The sequence below is a fragment of the Tamandua tetradactyla genome, chromosome 2 (genome assembly GCF_023851605.1).
Source record: "Tamandua tetradactyla isolate mTamTet1 chromosome 2, mTamTet1.pri, whole genome shotgun sequence".
Taxonomy (NCBI): domain Eukaryota; kingdom Metazoa; phylum Chordata; class Mammalia; order Pilosa; family Myrmecophagidae; genus Tamandua; species Tamandua tetradactyla.
In genome coordinates, this window is record NC_135328.1 from 203,563,957 (window position 1) to 203,580,924 (window position 16,968).

Sequence of the window (16,968 nt, forward strand, 5' to 3'; positions counted from 1 at the left end):
TCATTTCCCCTCTTTAGGTCTCTGTTTCCCCAACTGCTAAACGTGCCTGGCGTAGGTAGAGTGGTTGCTACTGGCCTGGGGAGGAATGGCAGTTCCGAAGGGTGACAGTGTATGGGAAAGGCAGGGCTGAAGGCTGCTGGCCTCCACTTCAATGGCAGCTCTGGAGCTCGCTACATCAGATTTGATTTTTATTATTTTTTTTTTGGTGGCACCATGTGACAAAGTCAGCCCCTTGTTACAACTGCTGCTCTTCTTCAGAACTTAATTAGAGCACTTAATTAGAGCACTCTGCCTTTCTCCCCTTTCTCTAATTAACAGGCGGAGGCCCTGCAGCCTAAACACCCCAAATAATTGCGTCCGGGGGCCCTGCAGCCCAGCCTGGCCTCATTACTGGCAGGGTGGGGCTGTGGGCCCAGCCGCCTTCGCAGATGGAAAACGGGTGACAAGAAAGAGCCACAGAAAGAGGCATGACCCTGGGGCCTGCCTATTGAGAGCACAGGCCAGAGGGCGGGGGGTGTAGCTACCAGCAGCAGCTGAGTCCCACTGGAGGAGATTGGATTGGGGGGGATGGGTTGTGGGAGCCTAGAGCACTCTCTAGAGGCCAGGGGAATGAGGAGGAAATTACATTAAAGCTAATGACAATGATGATGATGATGATGATTGTAATTACAGCTACTCTTTATTGCGACCCACTCTGTGCCTGGCACTGTGCTAAATACATTGCAGAGAAACCTCACAACAGTCCAGAAGGGAAAACATCATCATCTTCATTTTACAGATGAGGACACTGAGGCTCAGAGAGGTTAAGGAACTGGCCCAAAGTCACACAGTTGGTTAATGGCAGAGTTGGGACAGAACTTTGGGAGGGTCTGACCCCAGAGCTTGTGTGTAAGCGCTGGGCTGGGTGTTGTGGGGAGAAAGAGGAGCCTCAAATTGTGCCCAATCTTCCTCTCAGGGAGTTCACACCCAAGGCATTGGCTCAGATACTGGAGCCAAGGAAGAGTGAGCTAAGAGTGCTGGGAAGGGGATCCCTGTGTTATAGGGACTCAGAAAGGGGGCTGAGATGGGGACAAGGAAGACTTGGTCACAATCCTGGACACAAACTCAAGCCCTACCACTTACTAGCTGTAGGACTCTGGGCAGGTGGCTATATATCTCTGAGACTCAGTTTTCTCATCTGTAACATGGAGGGAATTTCTCCCCATAGGATTGGAGATCATGTGTCTAAAGGTGCTTGATACGGTGTCTGATACAGGAAGTGTCCAAGAAATGAATTCAATTTCCTCTTCTGTAAAATGGGGGTACTGTGGGTACCTACTTCTCAGCCACTCCCGAGGATTCCATGGGATAAAGGCTGAGAGCAGCCAGCACGTTGTCATGGTAACTGGCTCTCCATCAATAGAAAGAGACCAGAAGGGTGGGGTAGTGGGAAGCTTGGCTCTGGGCCCTGGAGGAGAGAAAGGGGCTGGAATGTGAGGGGGGGAGCCCAGAGAATCCTGGAGGGGCAAGCTGCGTTTGGGGGCCACAGACTCACCCCCGATGGAGGATGCACGATCCAGCCCAGCTCGGCCGTGGCAGTGGTGGAGTCCATCAGCGTTTCTGTGGGAAGAGCAAAAGGTCACGGACATGCCTCACCTATCAGGTGCTGTCCATCTCTCGCCCCATCCCTTCCAAGTACTTTTTCACGTACTATTTCCATTGCTCCAAGCGTCTGATTTGAATCCTCAAAACTCCTTTAGGCCCCACCTCTCTACTCCATAATCCCACCTACTCCCACACCTTAGCCAATCATTGGTTCCATTCCTCTTCCTCTAGGTTCCCCCTCTCTAGGGCCAGCTTCCGCCTTTCCACCTCTCAGCCAATCATGTCCCACCTCTGAAATCCTGGCTAGGTAAGCCCCGCCCCTTCCAGGGAGGGGAGAAAACTGGGGTCTCTCGGATGGGCTCCTGACGGCCCACCACAAAACCTCGAATTTTACATCAAACCCTGGTGTCTGTGCTCTTTCAGCTTGCTTCGAGTTCTCAGAAACAGGAACCTGAGCCTTAGTGGGGCTGCCCCTCTATCCCAGCTGAACCCCATCAGTTCTCCCACCGTGTCCCTCTGGGTCCACACCTCCTGTCAAGGAAAGCTGCCCCCTTCTCCGGGAGCTGCGAGTCCTCCAGGGTTCCGGCAGTTGGAAGGAAGGAGCCCCTCAGCCAAGGGAGGGGCACGCAGACCCAGGGAGACCCCCGGTCACCTCCAATTCAGGCGGAGGACACTCCCCTCTACCCCTTCCCTGCCACAGGGACTTCAAAATACTTTCTGAAGTAAATTGCAAGGGATGGAATTAAATTGGCCCCTTTGAAGCATTCATTCACTAACACATCCCAGTGCCCATTATGTACCAGGCACTGTGCTGGGTACCCTGAGAGAGAAAAGGGTGAGTAGCAAGCAGTTCAGAGTCTGGTGGTGGGAAATGAGGCATGAATACAAATCGCTGTGAGACGGGTAGGTGAAGTCTGGGCTTGATTGCTCAGGGCAGGTGACCCAGTGAAAGCAGTCACAGAGACTTCCACATGTTCAGGCAGAGTGGACGTAGAGGCAGGCTTGCTGCTGTGCCCCAAATCTGTGTCCATGGCAGATATCCCTGAGCAATCGCCACAGCCTGTGGCCACACAATGCTTTTCTCCACAGCGCTCCAGAAATGAACACCACATGTTTGAGATGCTTCCCCTAGTCCAGCCCAACCACCTCATTTTGGAGATTGGGCAACTGAGGCACAGAGAGGGGGAGCGATTTCCCAAAGATCACACAGGAATTGGTGATAGAGTGGGAGTTCCAGGTCTTCTGTCTCCTACCCTGTAAACTTCTAGACACTTTAAACAATGCTTTTGATGTCCTGAGCTGAACTCTGATGACGAGTGGAGACAAGGGTGCCCAGTGTTCAGACCACTGTGAGGGTCTGACTGGGAGGTAGCAAGGCAAGGGGGGTGGGTTGGAGGGTGGGGATGGGAGGAGGCATTTGCCCAGGGTAACCTCAGTCAGATTTGCGATCTGACAAGAGGATGCAGAAATGTCTCCATGACCGCCTGTGGCTTGTTTGTGGTCACTGTGTCCCATTGCACAGGGGGCTGGCTGGGGGGGGAGGGTGCCAGGGACGGTGGAGTCCAGTGCCAAGGGCATCTTTTTGATGGCAAATTGGAGGGAAGTTCTATTATGCTGCTTTGGAGCTGAAAAAAAAGCTTTCCTTTTCACACTCCGAATGCTACAGATTTTTCTTCCTGGAGAGAACAAGGGCTGAACTTTTAACCTGTTTTCTCTCATCAGCCTCAGCCAGAGACACGCCAAGCCGGGCTCTCTGCCTGGGCCTGAGGAACAGCTGCTGGGAATACAAGGGAGAGGAGAGATTCTACTTGGGATGAGAAAGGGGTCGGGTGAGGGAGGCATGCAAAAGGGATCGGTTTGGGAAGCAAGCCTGCCAAGCAAGTGGCCCCACCCCTTGGCTTGGATTGCGGGTCTGACCCAGAGGCCATGTGCTAAAGGATTCCATGGCCCAGAGAAGGGCATCCTTATTGTACAGATGGGAAACTCTAGCCCAGAGAGGGCAAAGGAATGGCCAAAAGTCATAAAATAAAGGCTGGGGTTCCAACCCAGGGCCCCCAAAAAGGTCAGATTAGAAGCTCAGTTCCTGTTTCTTTCTACCTCCTTTTGCTTCCCACTATACCTGGCCATGTTCATTAGGCCCAAACACAAGCTGGATGGAGAACAGGGAAGGGAAGGGTCTCGGAGGGACTGGAAGTAAAAGGGCTGGCTGGTTCACACACAGGAAGGGGCTAAGAGGGAGTGAGCCGTTTGCAGATGCCCTTGGAAGGACAGGGGAGGGCAGGTACCTCCTCTGCTCTCTCCTCCCTCTGCCAGTTCTGGACTTGGCCTGAAAACCAGGCTCTGGGAAAGTCTTACCCCTCTGGGCTGTGGCAGGAGAGAACACACTGGTACTCTCTGCCCAACTCCCCCTTGGCCTTTGCTTTTTAGTTTTGACACCTTCCTTCATCCTCTGCCAAAAGGTAGCTTAGCGAAGCACATGAACCAGGAGTCTGGATGTCAGAGAGGCCTTGAATTCTATCCCTGGCTCTGCTACCTACTTGCCTTGTAACCTGGGATATACAACCTTTCTAAGCCTCAGTTTCTTCACCTTGAAAATGGCCATTATGCCTTCTAAGTGTGAACGTGAGCATGAGATGAGATACAAGTGCATTAGCTGGGAGCCTAGCACAAAGGAGAGCCTCAGTGAGCAGCAGCTATTATTTTTAGATTGAGTATGGTGCTTTTGGGCCACGCCAGTGCCTGCACACACACCACTTCCTTTGGGTTCATTAGATTGCCCTTGAAAGTGAAGGCAGGGAGGCTCCAGTTTAGCCCACCTGGCTCCCCCCGGCTCACAGACCACACTTGCGAATACCTGACAAACATCAGTCTTGGCACTGGAGGGATACAGCCTCTGAGGAGCCCTTCCCAGGCCCATCCAATGTTGCTCTCCTAGGATGCCAGGTTTCTGCTTTGCTCCTCTCAAACCAAGCACAAATCTGTTGGGAACCTGGGTGGGTTCAGAGAGCCAAGCCCTATTTCCACTGGCACTTCCTCCAACCTATAACCCTCCACATGTCTCCTCGGTAATTCTGTCACCCCCAAAAATCACAATGCCAAGGGGTAGTTGATACTGTCCCATTTCACAGATAGGAAAACTGAGGCTTACAAAGGCTCAGTAACCTGCTGAAGGTCACACAGCTATTCCAGTCACAAGCAGTGCTCTAGCCACAGACTGTGTAGTGCTCTCTTATTCTTATACCTTACACATAACTATTTCTTCTGGCTCCTCCCTACCCCATCCCATCCCATTTCTTTGCCTGCCTTAATTCTCCTTATCCATGAAGTCTCAACTCAAGTCACCTCCTTGGAGAAGTCCTCCTGAATGCGCACCACCCGCACAGCTCTGTGCCTCCATAGCTGCTGGTGTTTCTAGATCTTCTAGTACTTGCAGATACCCGGGGTGGCTCCTGTTTGCCATCCTTCACCTGAAGGGCAAGTGTTGGGTCCTGGTTCTAGGGCTGAGAAGCACAGGGCTTGGCACACAGGAGGTCTTCAGCCAAAGGCTGAGCACCCTCCTCCTGCCCAACCTGGAGCACCTGAACACTTGTGCTCCATCAGGGCTGCCCAGGCCAAGCCTTTCATGTACACAACACTCGTGATTTATGAGTTCAGCCATTTCTACCTCCTACCTGTATTATTTTCCTTCCAATGGACTCTTTTTCTCCTTAAGTGTATTTTAAAGAGGAAAAAAGTAATCATTATTATAAATGGAAAACCAATATCACTTGCCATAAAAAGAAGGGAAATGAACAAGATTATTACAACTAAAAATGTTCATCTGTGAACTACCTTATATCATTTCACTTCCACCCTTCGGGGACCACTGGGCTCTATCAAGCTGCCTCTGATAGGCTGGGAACGGCCCCACCCCCACCCCCACTGTGACAATAACCATCCCTCAGACAGGGGAAGCTATTCTCACTGTACACAGATAATTAATCACCAAGCGATGTGACAAACACTGCAACATGCACAGGGCATTGTACACGTTGGGAGATAGGTATGGAAAAAGAGGAAGAGAATGCCAGATTTAGGGAAGGCTTCCTGGAGGAAGTGACGCTTGAGTGGAGGCTTACGGAACGAATTAGGAGTGCAGCAAGTGAGGCTGAGCACGAAGGACGTCCTAGGCACAGGCGACAGCATGGGCCAAGGCCCAGCGCACCAGTGTGGTCCATGGGAACTAAGCCCTGGGGGGTGGGGGGCAGGCAGGGAGCGGTAAGAGGTGAGAGCTGATCCTGGAGAGGGGAGCAGAAGCCGTGCATTAAAGGTCAACAGCTCTCAAGCCCCCTTCTTGGACAATGCCCACCTACCCATCCTTTTCAGCCTGCCTGGTGCCTCTACTCTCTACCCTGCCTAACACCATCATCCCATTGCCTCTGGCTCCTCCAACCCAGCCAGTCCTCGGAGACTGTTCAGTTCTCAGGCCCTGGCTGCCCCTGTGTCCATTTAAAAAAAAAAAAATCCCAGTGGGTGGATGAGGAAACCGAGGCCACATGGAATCTGAGCATCCGGGCGAAGGCTGGAACCAGGGCCTCTAGCCACCAGGCCAAAGCGCCATCCTCAGTGGGAAAACAAGATCCGGGCCATGGGAGTGGTTTTGGCCCTAGCCCCACTGCGCCCGCACCCCCTCGCCTTCCTGGAGACTGCACAGAAGAAAGCAATCAGGAGGCCCCGATTGCACGGACTGGGGAGGCCCATCGGCCCCTCCGGCTATGTGTGAATGAGCAGTGTGCATTTCAGAAATATTTGAGCTAAACGGGGAGACACACTGAAGTCGTTAGTGTTAGGCTAAAGGGAGAGTGGCTGTGCTGGGGCCCTGGTGGACCTCACCACCGCCCCCTGCTCTCGCCCCTGCTCCCCTCTCCACCTGGGTTCCCCTCCTCCAGTCAGCTCTGCCTGACCCCCTCCTGGGCCAGATTCTTTAGGACAGTATATGGAGCATTGCAAAGATGTGAGGAGGGAACTTTTATTAAGCACCTACAGTGTGCCAGGCATTGGGCTGGGCACTTCAGATGTCATTTCAGGCTCATGATAACCTGTGGGTACATACTATTATTTACCCACTTTATAGATGAGGAAACTAAGTCCGAGATGGGGCAGCAATCTGCACAAGGGCACATGGGCAGGGCCAGGATTTGAACCCACAGCCATCTGATTCCCCATCTGTGTTATTTCTAAGATGCCCCAGCCTTACAAAACATGTAACACAACACAAAACAAAAAATCATCAGGGCTTTTTGTGTGTGTGTTTTTCCTCTCTGTGTAGGTCTTGAGGGCAGGAGGGGAAGGAAGGAAGGACTGCAGGATTTGGGGCACAGGCTAGAACCTTGCACCTGGCACTCCCTGGTGTGTGACAACAGGCAAGTTAATTCTCCTCTCTGGACCTCCATTTCTGCATCTGTAATAAGTCATTGTGAGAATTAAAGTGACATCATGTAGGTGAGCCCTGTGACGCTGATACCTCCCAGGGCCCTTGTTCCAAGGGAGGAGGGGCTGTATTTACTTTCTATCCCACCCTCTGGACTGGAGCTCTGCATCAGCCTGTTTACAACACCAAGAACTGGGCCTGGCGCATAGTAGGTGCATCTGGCCTCCTCACAGCACCTGCGTGATCCTTCTAAAGCCCATGTCTGATCATGTCATAACAGAGCTTAATATCCTTCAGGGCTCCAGCTGCCTGCAGGATATAGTCCCAGCATCTCAACGAGACATTCAAGGTCCCTGCCAACCACTCCAGCTTCATTACCTTCTAGCTGTCCCCGCCCCCTCATCCCTAATGTCCAGCCATCCTGAATTTCCTTCTGCTTGCAGAAGGCACTATGTTTTCTTGAGCCTCAGTGACTTGACCCTTCCATATTGTTCTGCCTGGAATGCCTAGCCTTTCCTGCTTCACAAACCAGGTTAACTTCTCTTTCAAGACTTGGCTCAAAGGCCCCTTCTTCTTGGCAGTCATCCCTGATTTTCCCTCCCTCTGGCTGGGTTAAGTAACAAGGTCATGGGCAGTCAATGAACAGCTACACCTAATGTGTACCAGGCCTTCAGCTGGGCACTGGGAATGCAGAGACAGATCGTCAGGGTCCTTTCTTTCCAGGAGCTCCCAGACTGGTGCCTGACCCATGAACTTATGGCAGGGAGAGGTAGGGTGAGACAGCTAGTCTGAGCCAGGAATCAGAAAACTTGGAGAAAGAAAGGATGAGCCAGGGAGTTGGGAAAGGTGTCTCAGAGAAGGCACTCGAGCTGGGGTAAGAGAGGAGGCGTATGCCAGGCAGAGGGCACAGCAGAATCAAAGGTGTGAAGGTAGGAAACTTTAGGGGGAGTTTGGGCAAGAGTAACTTCAGTTGATTGGTTCTCAAGGATGGGCTCTGGACTAAGTGTTTAGCATTCACTATTGCATTTTGTCATAACCACTTGTCAAGCAGGTACTTTATTATCCCATTTATAGATGGGAACACTAAAGTTTGGAGAGCTTGTTCAAGGTTTCCATCCCCAGGAAGCGGTGGGGCTGTGTCCTCCCAACAAAGCCTGTGTTCTTAATCACTGCTCCACGCTGAGTGTCTGGCCCCGTAAATGGAGCAAAACATTCCAGGGAAGGATGCAGTAGCCCAAGATGGGGCCAGAACTAGTAGGGCCTTACATGTGGTGCTAAGGAGTTTCCTTCCTTCCCCCGCTGCCCTCAAGACCTACACAGACAGAGAAAGGACAAACACACACACACACAAAGCCCCAATGATGTTTTGTTTCATGTTGTGTTATATGTTTTGTAAAGTGGGAAAATAATAGTGACGTGATCTGTCTTGAGAACTGTTGGGCCACAGAATCCCTGGCAGAGGAAATTAAAAGAGAGCTGAGAGCTAGCTGGAGGGTGGAAAGTGAAGAGGGATGGGTACTTGATGGCTATTCTCAGGGATCTTTGCCCCCAGACTGGCCAGTAGCCCTCAACCCAGCAGCAAAACAGCCTGGTGTGTGACCCAAGCAGCAGATGCCACTCTGGACCTTTCCGAACACCTTCTGTTACTCCCCACCCAGGGTTAGGGGCCCTGAGGTGACTCGAACCGAGGCCTGTCTGCTGCATCCCAGTAGCATAAGATCCAGCTAAACCTAGAGGCATGACCTGTCAGTGGCTGGGAGTCAAAGCCCCCTTACTACGGTCCAAATTAGAAATTCCAAGAGGAGGAAGCAGTCAGGAATCAGAAGATAAGCTTCAAGGCCACTGACAAGCTGTGTGACTTGGCATAGTCACTTTACCTCTCTGAGCCTCAGTTTCATCATCTGTAAAATGGGAATGGTAAAATCCTAGCTCTGTGCACCTCACAAGGTTGTTTTGAGGATCTCAGGAGGTGTCAGGTGTAAAGGGTTTGTAAAACGTGAAATTCTGTAACAAAGCAGCAGTGACAATCACTGATACCTGTGGAAGGCAACTGAGCAGGTGCCTCATCAACATTGTCTTGTAGAACATCCCAGAACAACTTTATGCAGAAACTGCAGATGACAGAGACCAAGGACTCATCCAAGGCCAAGTGGCCAGTAAAGAGCAGAACATGAGTTGACCCCTTTGGTTCAATCCCAGAGGTAACCAGGCTACAATGCCTCACAGAAGCGAAGGGGATCCTGAAACCTAGAGGGCCCAGCCTCTCCAGAACATCAGATAGTTCCATCTCCCTACTCCATATTAGTGACAGACCCTTCCAATGTGAAAAATTTAGAATTGCCATAGCCCAAACAACTCCAAAGAGAGGTATGGAAAGATCAACAGTGATGGTGACGTTATATAGAGAAGATAGGACTTAAATGAATATGAATGCTGAATCATTAAATCAATATCTCTTTTAGTCTCTAGTATTTTACAGCAGCTGGAAGTAAAAACCTAAAATTGTGAAATTGTTACCCATGTCAAAGTCTGAAATATGTTCTACAACTAATTGTGGTGCTGTGCTTTGAAATTTACAGCTTTTTTGTATATATTTTATTTTTCACAAAAAAAGAAGGAAAAAAGGTCGATTGTGATGATAAAAAGGTATTTAAGCCCTCTAGCCTCCTGTATTCTGGAGCAGCTAAAAGGAAAAATATGAGAGGATTGTATGGTTCTCCATGACAAACTCTGGGATCTATCCTGTAACCACTTGTTGAAGAGTGCTTTGAAAATGATTGCTTTTTTATTTCTTTGCTTTGTATATGCTATACTATACAATAAAAAAAGTTAAAAAAAATTTTGAGACTATAAATTGGATTTATATAATTGTATCTGCATATCTATAGTTAGATATGCATTATACATGTACATGTAAATACATATGCATATGTAAATATGTGCTAATATGTATAAATATGTTTATAAGCAAATATATAGATACACAAGAAAAAAAGGGAAGGGGAAATCATAGCTTTCACCTATGTAGTGACCTTGGTATCTGACCCTCAGCTAAGTGTTCTGCTCACCCTGCTAGAGTGGAACTGTTATTCTCGACAGATGTTGAAACTGAGCCCAGAGAGGCTAAGACACTGGCCCAAAGTCACACAGCCAGAAAGAAGAAGAGCTGAGATTTGAACCCAGGCCCAACCTGCCTGGTTTTTCAGGGACCTCATCTCTGAAAACATGATGAAAACTGGAGTTCAAGAAGGTCTCAGTTTCACTAGCCCAAAGTGAGGTGAGTTGAGGTTGGCAATGCCAGAACCATCCCAGGCCAGCTCTAAGAAGGCTGCAAATTTTCTAAAGTGAAACCTGCCAACAGACAGCACTTTGTTTTTCCAGTTCGACCCCTTGCTCGGCCCTCAGGCTCATGGAAAGGGAACTCAGCTAATGGGAAATCCTTCTGCCCAAGGACCCTCACAGCATATACCCCTCCTTGTCCTCCGGCCGCTCAGAGGCCCTTCTCTGCCTCGGTTGCCTGCCTGGAGCCTGCTTGTGTTTTCTCAGGCCCGGGCGGAGGGGTCCCTGTGATGTTGGCTTCTGCACTCTGTCCCCCGCCTGCCTGCCGCTGGCCTGGGCATCCGCTAGCGCCAGCCGCTAGAGCTGAAACCCAATCCTCCGGGCCAGCCGGGCGGCTCGCTAACAGCGGGCCGCATTGTGCGGCCAGGGCTTCGGGAGAGTTTGGATTCGCTGCTTGGGGACCCACTTAACCTCCGCAAAGGACAGGATGATGGATGGGGGTCTGGGAAGGGGTTGCTGGGGGTGGGGTGGGAGGTAAATGAACACCAGGGCTTGATGGGGAAGGGAAAGAAGGAAGGCAGGGATGGGAACGGCCCTGCACACATAAGAGCTCCTTTAGTTCCCCAACAACCCTGAGGGACGCCTGTTACTGGTCCGATTTTAAACATAAGGAAACCAAAGCTCTGAGAGGTTAGGTGACTTGCCCAAGGTCACACAGCAAGTTAGAAACTCAACCCAGGCCTGTCAGCCTTGAACATTCCCTAACCACCAGGTTGCTTCTTCCAGCCAGCATTTGCCCAGCGAGTTTGGCTTTCTAAAGCCCTTTTACTTAAATGAAGCCACAGACCTCTATTAAGTAGGTAATAGAAATATAATAAACAGCAGCTGGTATTTGCTACTTCGTCTCATGAGAGAGATCCTAACAGTGACCCAGTGAGGCAGGAAGTCGTCATGGCCATTTGACAGAAGAGGAGAGGAAAGCCCAGGGAAGTGGTCACTCAGCAAGATGTGGAGGACCCAGGACCCTTCAGACTGGCTAATGGGGTCAGGAGCTGTTTACAGTCGATCTCCTCTCTTTGCCGTTTGGCACTCAAGGCCTTCTCCCTCCTCCGTCTAGCGTTCCATGCCCTCCTGACTTGCCTAGATACTCAAACACATCCTTCAAGGCCCAACTCAAATGTCACCTCCTCTGAGAAGCCCTTCTTGATAACTCCGGCACATGAACAGCTACTATGTGTGTTTCCCATCATGACATTAGTCACCCTGTCCCACGACTGTCCTTTACTCTCCAGCCCCTCATCTGGACTGTAAACACTTTGTGGGCAGGGCCTCCCTGTTAAAACCACCCCAGCCACCCAGGCCTGCCCAGACGTCAAATGCTGTTCTTTGTTTACACCATTAATCTGTGTGTCTGGACTCTTTCTTCAGGAAATGTGGTCCTGGGTACCACACTGGACCCTCTGCACTATGAAATTCACTGAGCACTTAACTTTGTGCCAATCATTGCACTGAGGCGGCACATGTATCCTCCTTTAATGCTCACAACCTCCTATGAGATAGAATTATTGCCTGCATTTACCCATCCACCTATCCATCAGTCCATCCATCCATCCCTCTGCTCTCACACCCCACCCATGTCTACCACTCCATTCACCCAACAATCTACCACCCATTCACCCTCCCACCCATACATCTAGCATCCAGTTAGACAGCTATTCATCCATCCATCCATCCATCTTCCCACCAACCTCCTTTCTTTCCTTTCTTCCTACAAGTGGGGGAAAATGAGATTTGGAGAGGCCAAGCAACGTGTTCAATGTCACACAGCTAGATAGTAGCTAATTCAGGAGTTGAACCAGCTATGTTTTTAATGACTCTGCCAAATGGCCTCTCTCTTTCTCATTTTGTCCAGTTACATGCAGGTTTAATATTATTGGTCACCTCAAATCCTTTTTGGATGTGAGTGGAGTGCAAATTACCAATCAATAAGACACAGGCCATTATAAGTCCAAGCTCTGGTCTGTCAGTTTGGAGTCAATTAGCGAGCCTGCTCCAGGACCTGCTGGGACTGGATCTATTTGCCTAATTGGCACTGGTTTCTCCCAGTGAAAGACAATTAACTCAAAATCCCTGAACCTAGACCACCTCTCTGCTTCTGGGCAAGATGTCAGGCATTAAACCACATGAGCGTTTTATTGTTCATTCGTTCACCCATTGACCCTCACACACACCTATCCATCTATCTTTCCAACCATCTAATCCTTGCAATCATCCAAGAAACTATCCACTCACCCTCCCACCTACCTATTCACCTACCTGCACATCTATTTATTCACTTATCCATCATCTATCCACCCACCCACTCATTCACATAACCAATGATTCAGCCACCTACACACCCACCCATCCATTCATCCATTCATGTATCTTTACACCCATCCATACGCTGAAACACTCAATCCAAACAATCATTTATGAAACTGTTCTGCCATTTTGCCATCCACCAGTTGCACATCCATTCATTGACTCTTACTTCCCTTTCCATTTACCATTCCGTTCAATAACCCACCACCTATTCATCTCCCCTACTCACACATCTAACATCCCACTTAGGTATCTATTCAGCCATCCATCCATCTACTCAAACCAACCTCCCTTTTCCTTTCATCCCTTTCTTCCTCCTCCCTTTCTTCTCTCCATTCATCTATCTGCCAACTCATTTTTCTATCTATCCATTTACCCCACTCACTTATACATCTATACATTCACGACCAAGCTACATCCACTTCTCCCATCTAGATAGTCTGCACTCACTGAACACTTATTATATGCCAGGCATATACTCGGTACTGGAGAATCAAAGAAAGACACTGTCTCTGACTTCAAGGAACTTGCTGAATTGGAACAAACTCTAAACATTTAATCCCTCCCAGCCAAGACCACCAGAGCCCTAAAAACATCTAGTGGCTAAACCCCAGTTCCCAAAGACTTCCATGTTCCAAATTTTACCCTCAAATTTGGCCCCTTATTCAGGCTGGCATCTCAGTTTCTGTCCTGCTGCCTCTGAACCTGGCTTCCTTCTGCCTCCAGTAACCTTTTTCAGCAGGGCCCCACTTGGCCTGCTGACCTGCTGTCCTACCTTACCTCAGGTACGGCACTGACCTAGGCTTGTGCTACCCACCCAGAGCCCAGGGAAGATGAACTCAAGTCCAGGGTCAGCGCCACCTCCACTCTGGCCCCTTGTTGCACTAGAAGGGAGTCTAGAAGGGAGATCCCGGACATAAAGAGACATAATCTTACAGCAAAGGAAGGACCTAACCCTGCCTGGAGGTCAAAGGACACTGCCCAAATGAGTGACACCTGATATGACCCCCAAATATTGAGTAGGAGAGAGCTAGGCAAAAGGATGGAGAGAAAGGAGGAGACCTGAGAGAGAGAAGGGGAAAGTGTGTTCCAGGCAGAAGGAGCAGCTTGGATGAAGGCTGGAAGGAGAGAATGAGCATGGCTCCTACAGGAACCTGCAACGAGGGACAAGGAAGACAAGGGAGAAAGAGAACTCCAAATACCGAAGACAGTCTTTGACTGCTAAGCCAAAGGGCTAAGACTTCTTCCGGAAGGCAGAAGAGAGCCATCGAGGGGGGTGCGGTGACCTGACTTGGCTGTCTCTTCATTCTTTCTACATGATGTAATTGGTCCATTTTTATAGATGAGGAAATTAAGGCCAAAGGATCAGAGAGGTGCAGAGGGCTGCCCCAGGCCACACAGCTGGGCAGAAGCAGAGCAAAGTCTTCACCTCTAGCCTGATGGCTCATCCTAAGAGCAGCCAGTGCCTTGTGAGGAGACGTTTCCGGAATGGCTGCATGCTCCCAAGTTATCGCTGCCCTCCAGCCCTGCCCCTGGTAGGGGGCCCTCAGCAATGTGGGCACAGTGACAGAACGCTCCAGGGCACCATCTCTGAGTGTTACTCTGTCTGCTCCCTCATTTCTCAAGCTCATGTGCCAACTGTGCGCTTGGAATCTCAGGTGGCTAAGCAGGCATGGCTCTACAGAGATGTCTTCTCATGTATCACTATTTCAAGTGAGCATGGCCCAGCAAGTTCCCATCATCATCTTCATGATTAGAGCCTCTGTATTCTTCATTATCAGTTACTGTGCATTCTCCAACAACCCTCAGAGCTACCATTTACTGAGCACCTATTCTATGCCAGGCACTATGCCAAGCCATGGGCCTCCAGGATCACATCTGAGTTCATCTACACCTCCCCACAACTTCAAGGGATGTATCACCGCCCCTATTTCACAGATAAACAAACCAAGGCTCTGTGAGAATAAGTTAGTGGACCACGATCCCATTGCAATTTGGCAGAGAAGGCAGAATTTGACTTCTTGGCTCTCTGACCCAAACTCCTTCCATGATCCCAAGGAGTCTTTGGAGGGTGGGGTCGAGAGTCTCAGGGTTAAAGCAGGTGGTAGGAACAGGAAGGGTGGGCTCCCAGGCCCTGAGGGTGGCAGCATGGAATCGGGAGCAGGTGTGGTCTGACCCAGAGGCAGGAGGTTGTTGCTAGGGAGAAGGAGTGGGCAGGGTCAGGTCTCTGATACTGTCCAGCACTCTTTCCACCAACACTTGTTGATGCCTTTGCAGCCTTGGAGAAGCACTAGGAGGAGGCCGAGGTGGGCCTAGAAGGTCATGTCACTTGCCATGGGCTTTTCTGGGCTTCTGGTGGAGGGAGTGGTGGCAGAGGAGACATCTTGAGTATGCTAGAGATTCATTCCATGAAATCATGGAAGGCTTCCAAGGGGAGGTGAGCATCATTTCTGGGAGGGCAGGATCCTTCTTCCTCACCTGGGGCTTTGCAGCCTCTAGCCCGGTGCTGTCCTGGGAAGCTGACCCAGTGCTGAAGGAGCAGACGGAGATGTCTTCATTACCTCCCCGTGGGGTCCATCAAGGCCAAGTTGACATCTGGGCCTCTGATCCCAACTGTACCTTGCTCCATCCTGAAGGGGCCTGTCTACCCCATGAGACTAGTCTGTTTCCAGTCTGAGCCCCTGCCTTCTGATTTCCTGCTGCCGAGCCTTTGCTCTTGTTCCCACCCTTGCCTGGAACACCCTCCCTGGAAGGATACCGGCATTACAGGAAGGTGGCTGGGCATAAGCAAAGGCCTAGAGGAAGGAAAGACAGGTTCCTTACACATGCTAGACTCTCCTTTGCCTCCCTGTCCCTGCCCAAGCTGTTTTCTCTGCCTGGAATGCCCTTCTGTGTCTGCAAAATTCCTGTTTGTCTTTTAAGTCTTAGTTCAGGCACCTCCTCTTCCAGGAAGCCTTCCCTGACTACCCCTCAGTCCCCCAGCTTGGGTTAGATGCCTCTTCTCTAAGATTCAAACTCTCCCTCGAGAGTGTGTCTGATCTCCTTTCTTGGCCTAGGATTTAGCCTGAAGCTGGGGTCCTGTAAGGCAGGGGGCTGCTAAGTGGGATGGGGCAGCCCTTGGTGTCCATTGTGACCAGGAGACACACCTTTCACCCAGCCACGAGGAGGGGCCATGCCAAATAGTGAGAGGGTGGCCTTGTGCTCAGCCCATTAATACAACGGACCCAGCCCTGCCTCAGAGCTGAGCCAGGGAGCAGTCCCCACCAAGCCAGCTCCCCGCCCTGAACAGTCCTCCCTCACCAAGCCCTGCACTGGAGTGCCTCCTCGCAGGAATTCTGTGGTGGCGGTGGTGGTGGTGGCGGCGGCCCCGTCAGACCCACTGACGCTGGAAGTGAGCTCAGGAATTCCTGCTGTAATTGGGAAATTGGATCTGGAACCTCAAGCATCTCACCATGCTGGTGTGTGCCCCACTGGGGTGGGATTCTTCTCTGACAGGGTTAAGGTGTCTGGTGGGTGGTCCTGTCCCCACCAGCTGATGGGACTCCCAAGCTCTTCCTTGTGGGCCGCCCCCTTCCTCCCACCGTCCCCAGGAGTGCAGCCTTAATGACCTCATCTGAGAAGTGGGAGCAATAAACAAGTCTGACTCACAGGTGTGAACGCAAAGCTCTTAGCGCAAGGCCCAGCACCGTCAGTCTAGCTCAGAAGAGGTGAGAACCGTGATTATTAACAACCCTCATTCATCTGGAGGTCAGTGGGACAGAGTGAGCTTCCAGAGGAACCTCTAAGGTTGGTGGGAAGGGCAGCTGCATTTGAACAGGATAAAACATAATCCTAACTTATAGCTAGTGAGCACCTACTATGTGCTACTACCAGCACCTACTATGTGCCAGGCACTGTGCTAGCTCCTTTTCATAGGTGATGCCATTTGGTCCCTATTTAACAGATGAAGAAACCGAGGTTCAGAGTGGGGCAATAACTTGCCTGGGATCACCAGGGAATTGGTGGTAGCAATGGGATTCTGAGCACTGTCTGGGGCTCCCTGCTGCCTCCCCTCAAAGCTCAGAGAGTCCCCCTTGCTGGGCCTGGTAGGGAGTGTACTTGGCCTTATTTAAAGTTGCAATTATCTGTTCCATTTCCCACTGGTTACAGCTGAGCTCTAGGGGAAGCAGGAAAGCCCTGATGGGGGATGCCACGAACAAGGAATTTCTAAGGAATCCTCCCTGAGCCTGTTGCTAGCAGGGCACGGATGACACATGCTTCTGCCGGGAGTCACCCTTTCCTGTACCTGGGCCTCTCTCCCCTCTGCCACAGCTCCAGGGAACCAAGCAGCA

The 16,968-nt window shown here is 50.7% G+C and overlaps 1 protein-coding gene across 6 annotated transcripts in view; it reads right to left on the reverse strand.

Annotated features, from left to right (window-relative positions):
* Nucleotides 1-16,968, reverse strand: part of EPHB2 (EPH receptor B2) — a 185,043-nt gene that overhangs the window by 124,624 nt on the left and 43,451 nt on the right. For 3 of the 6 annotated variants that reach the window (XM_077150911.1, XM_077150912.1, XM_077150913.1), the window contains exon 2: nt 1,535-1,599. In XM_077150911.1, coding sequence (XP_077007026.1) covers nt 1,535-1,599 — 65 coding nt within the window. Of the gene's footprint in view, nt 1-1,534; nt 1,600-1,678; nt 1,852-16,968 lie in introns of those variants that run through there. The other 3 variants (XM_077150909.1, XM_077150908.1, XM_077150910.1) reach the window with 3 other exon arrangements.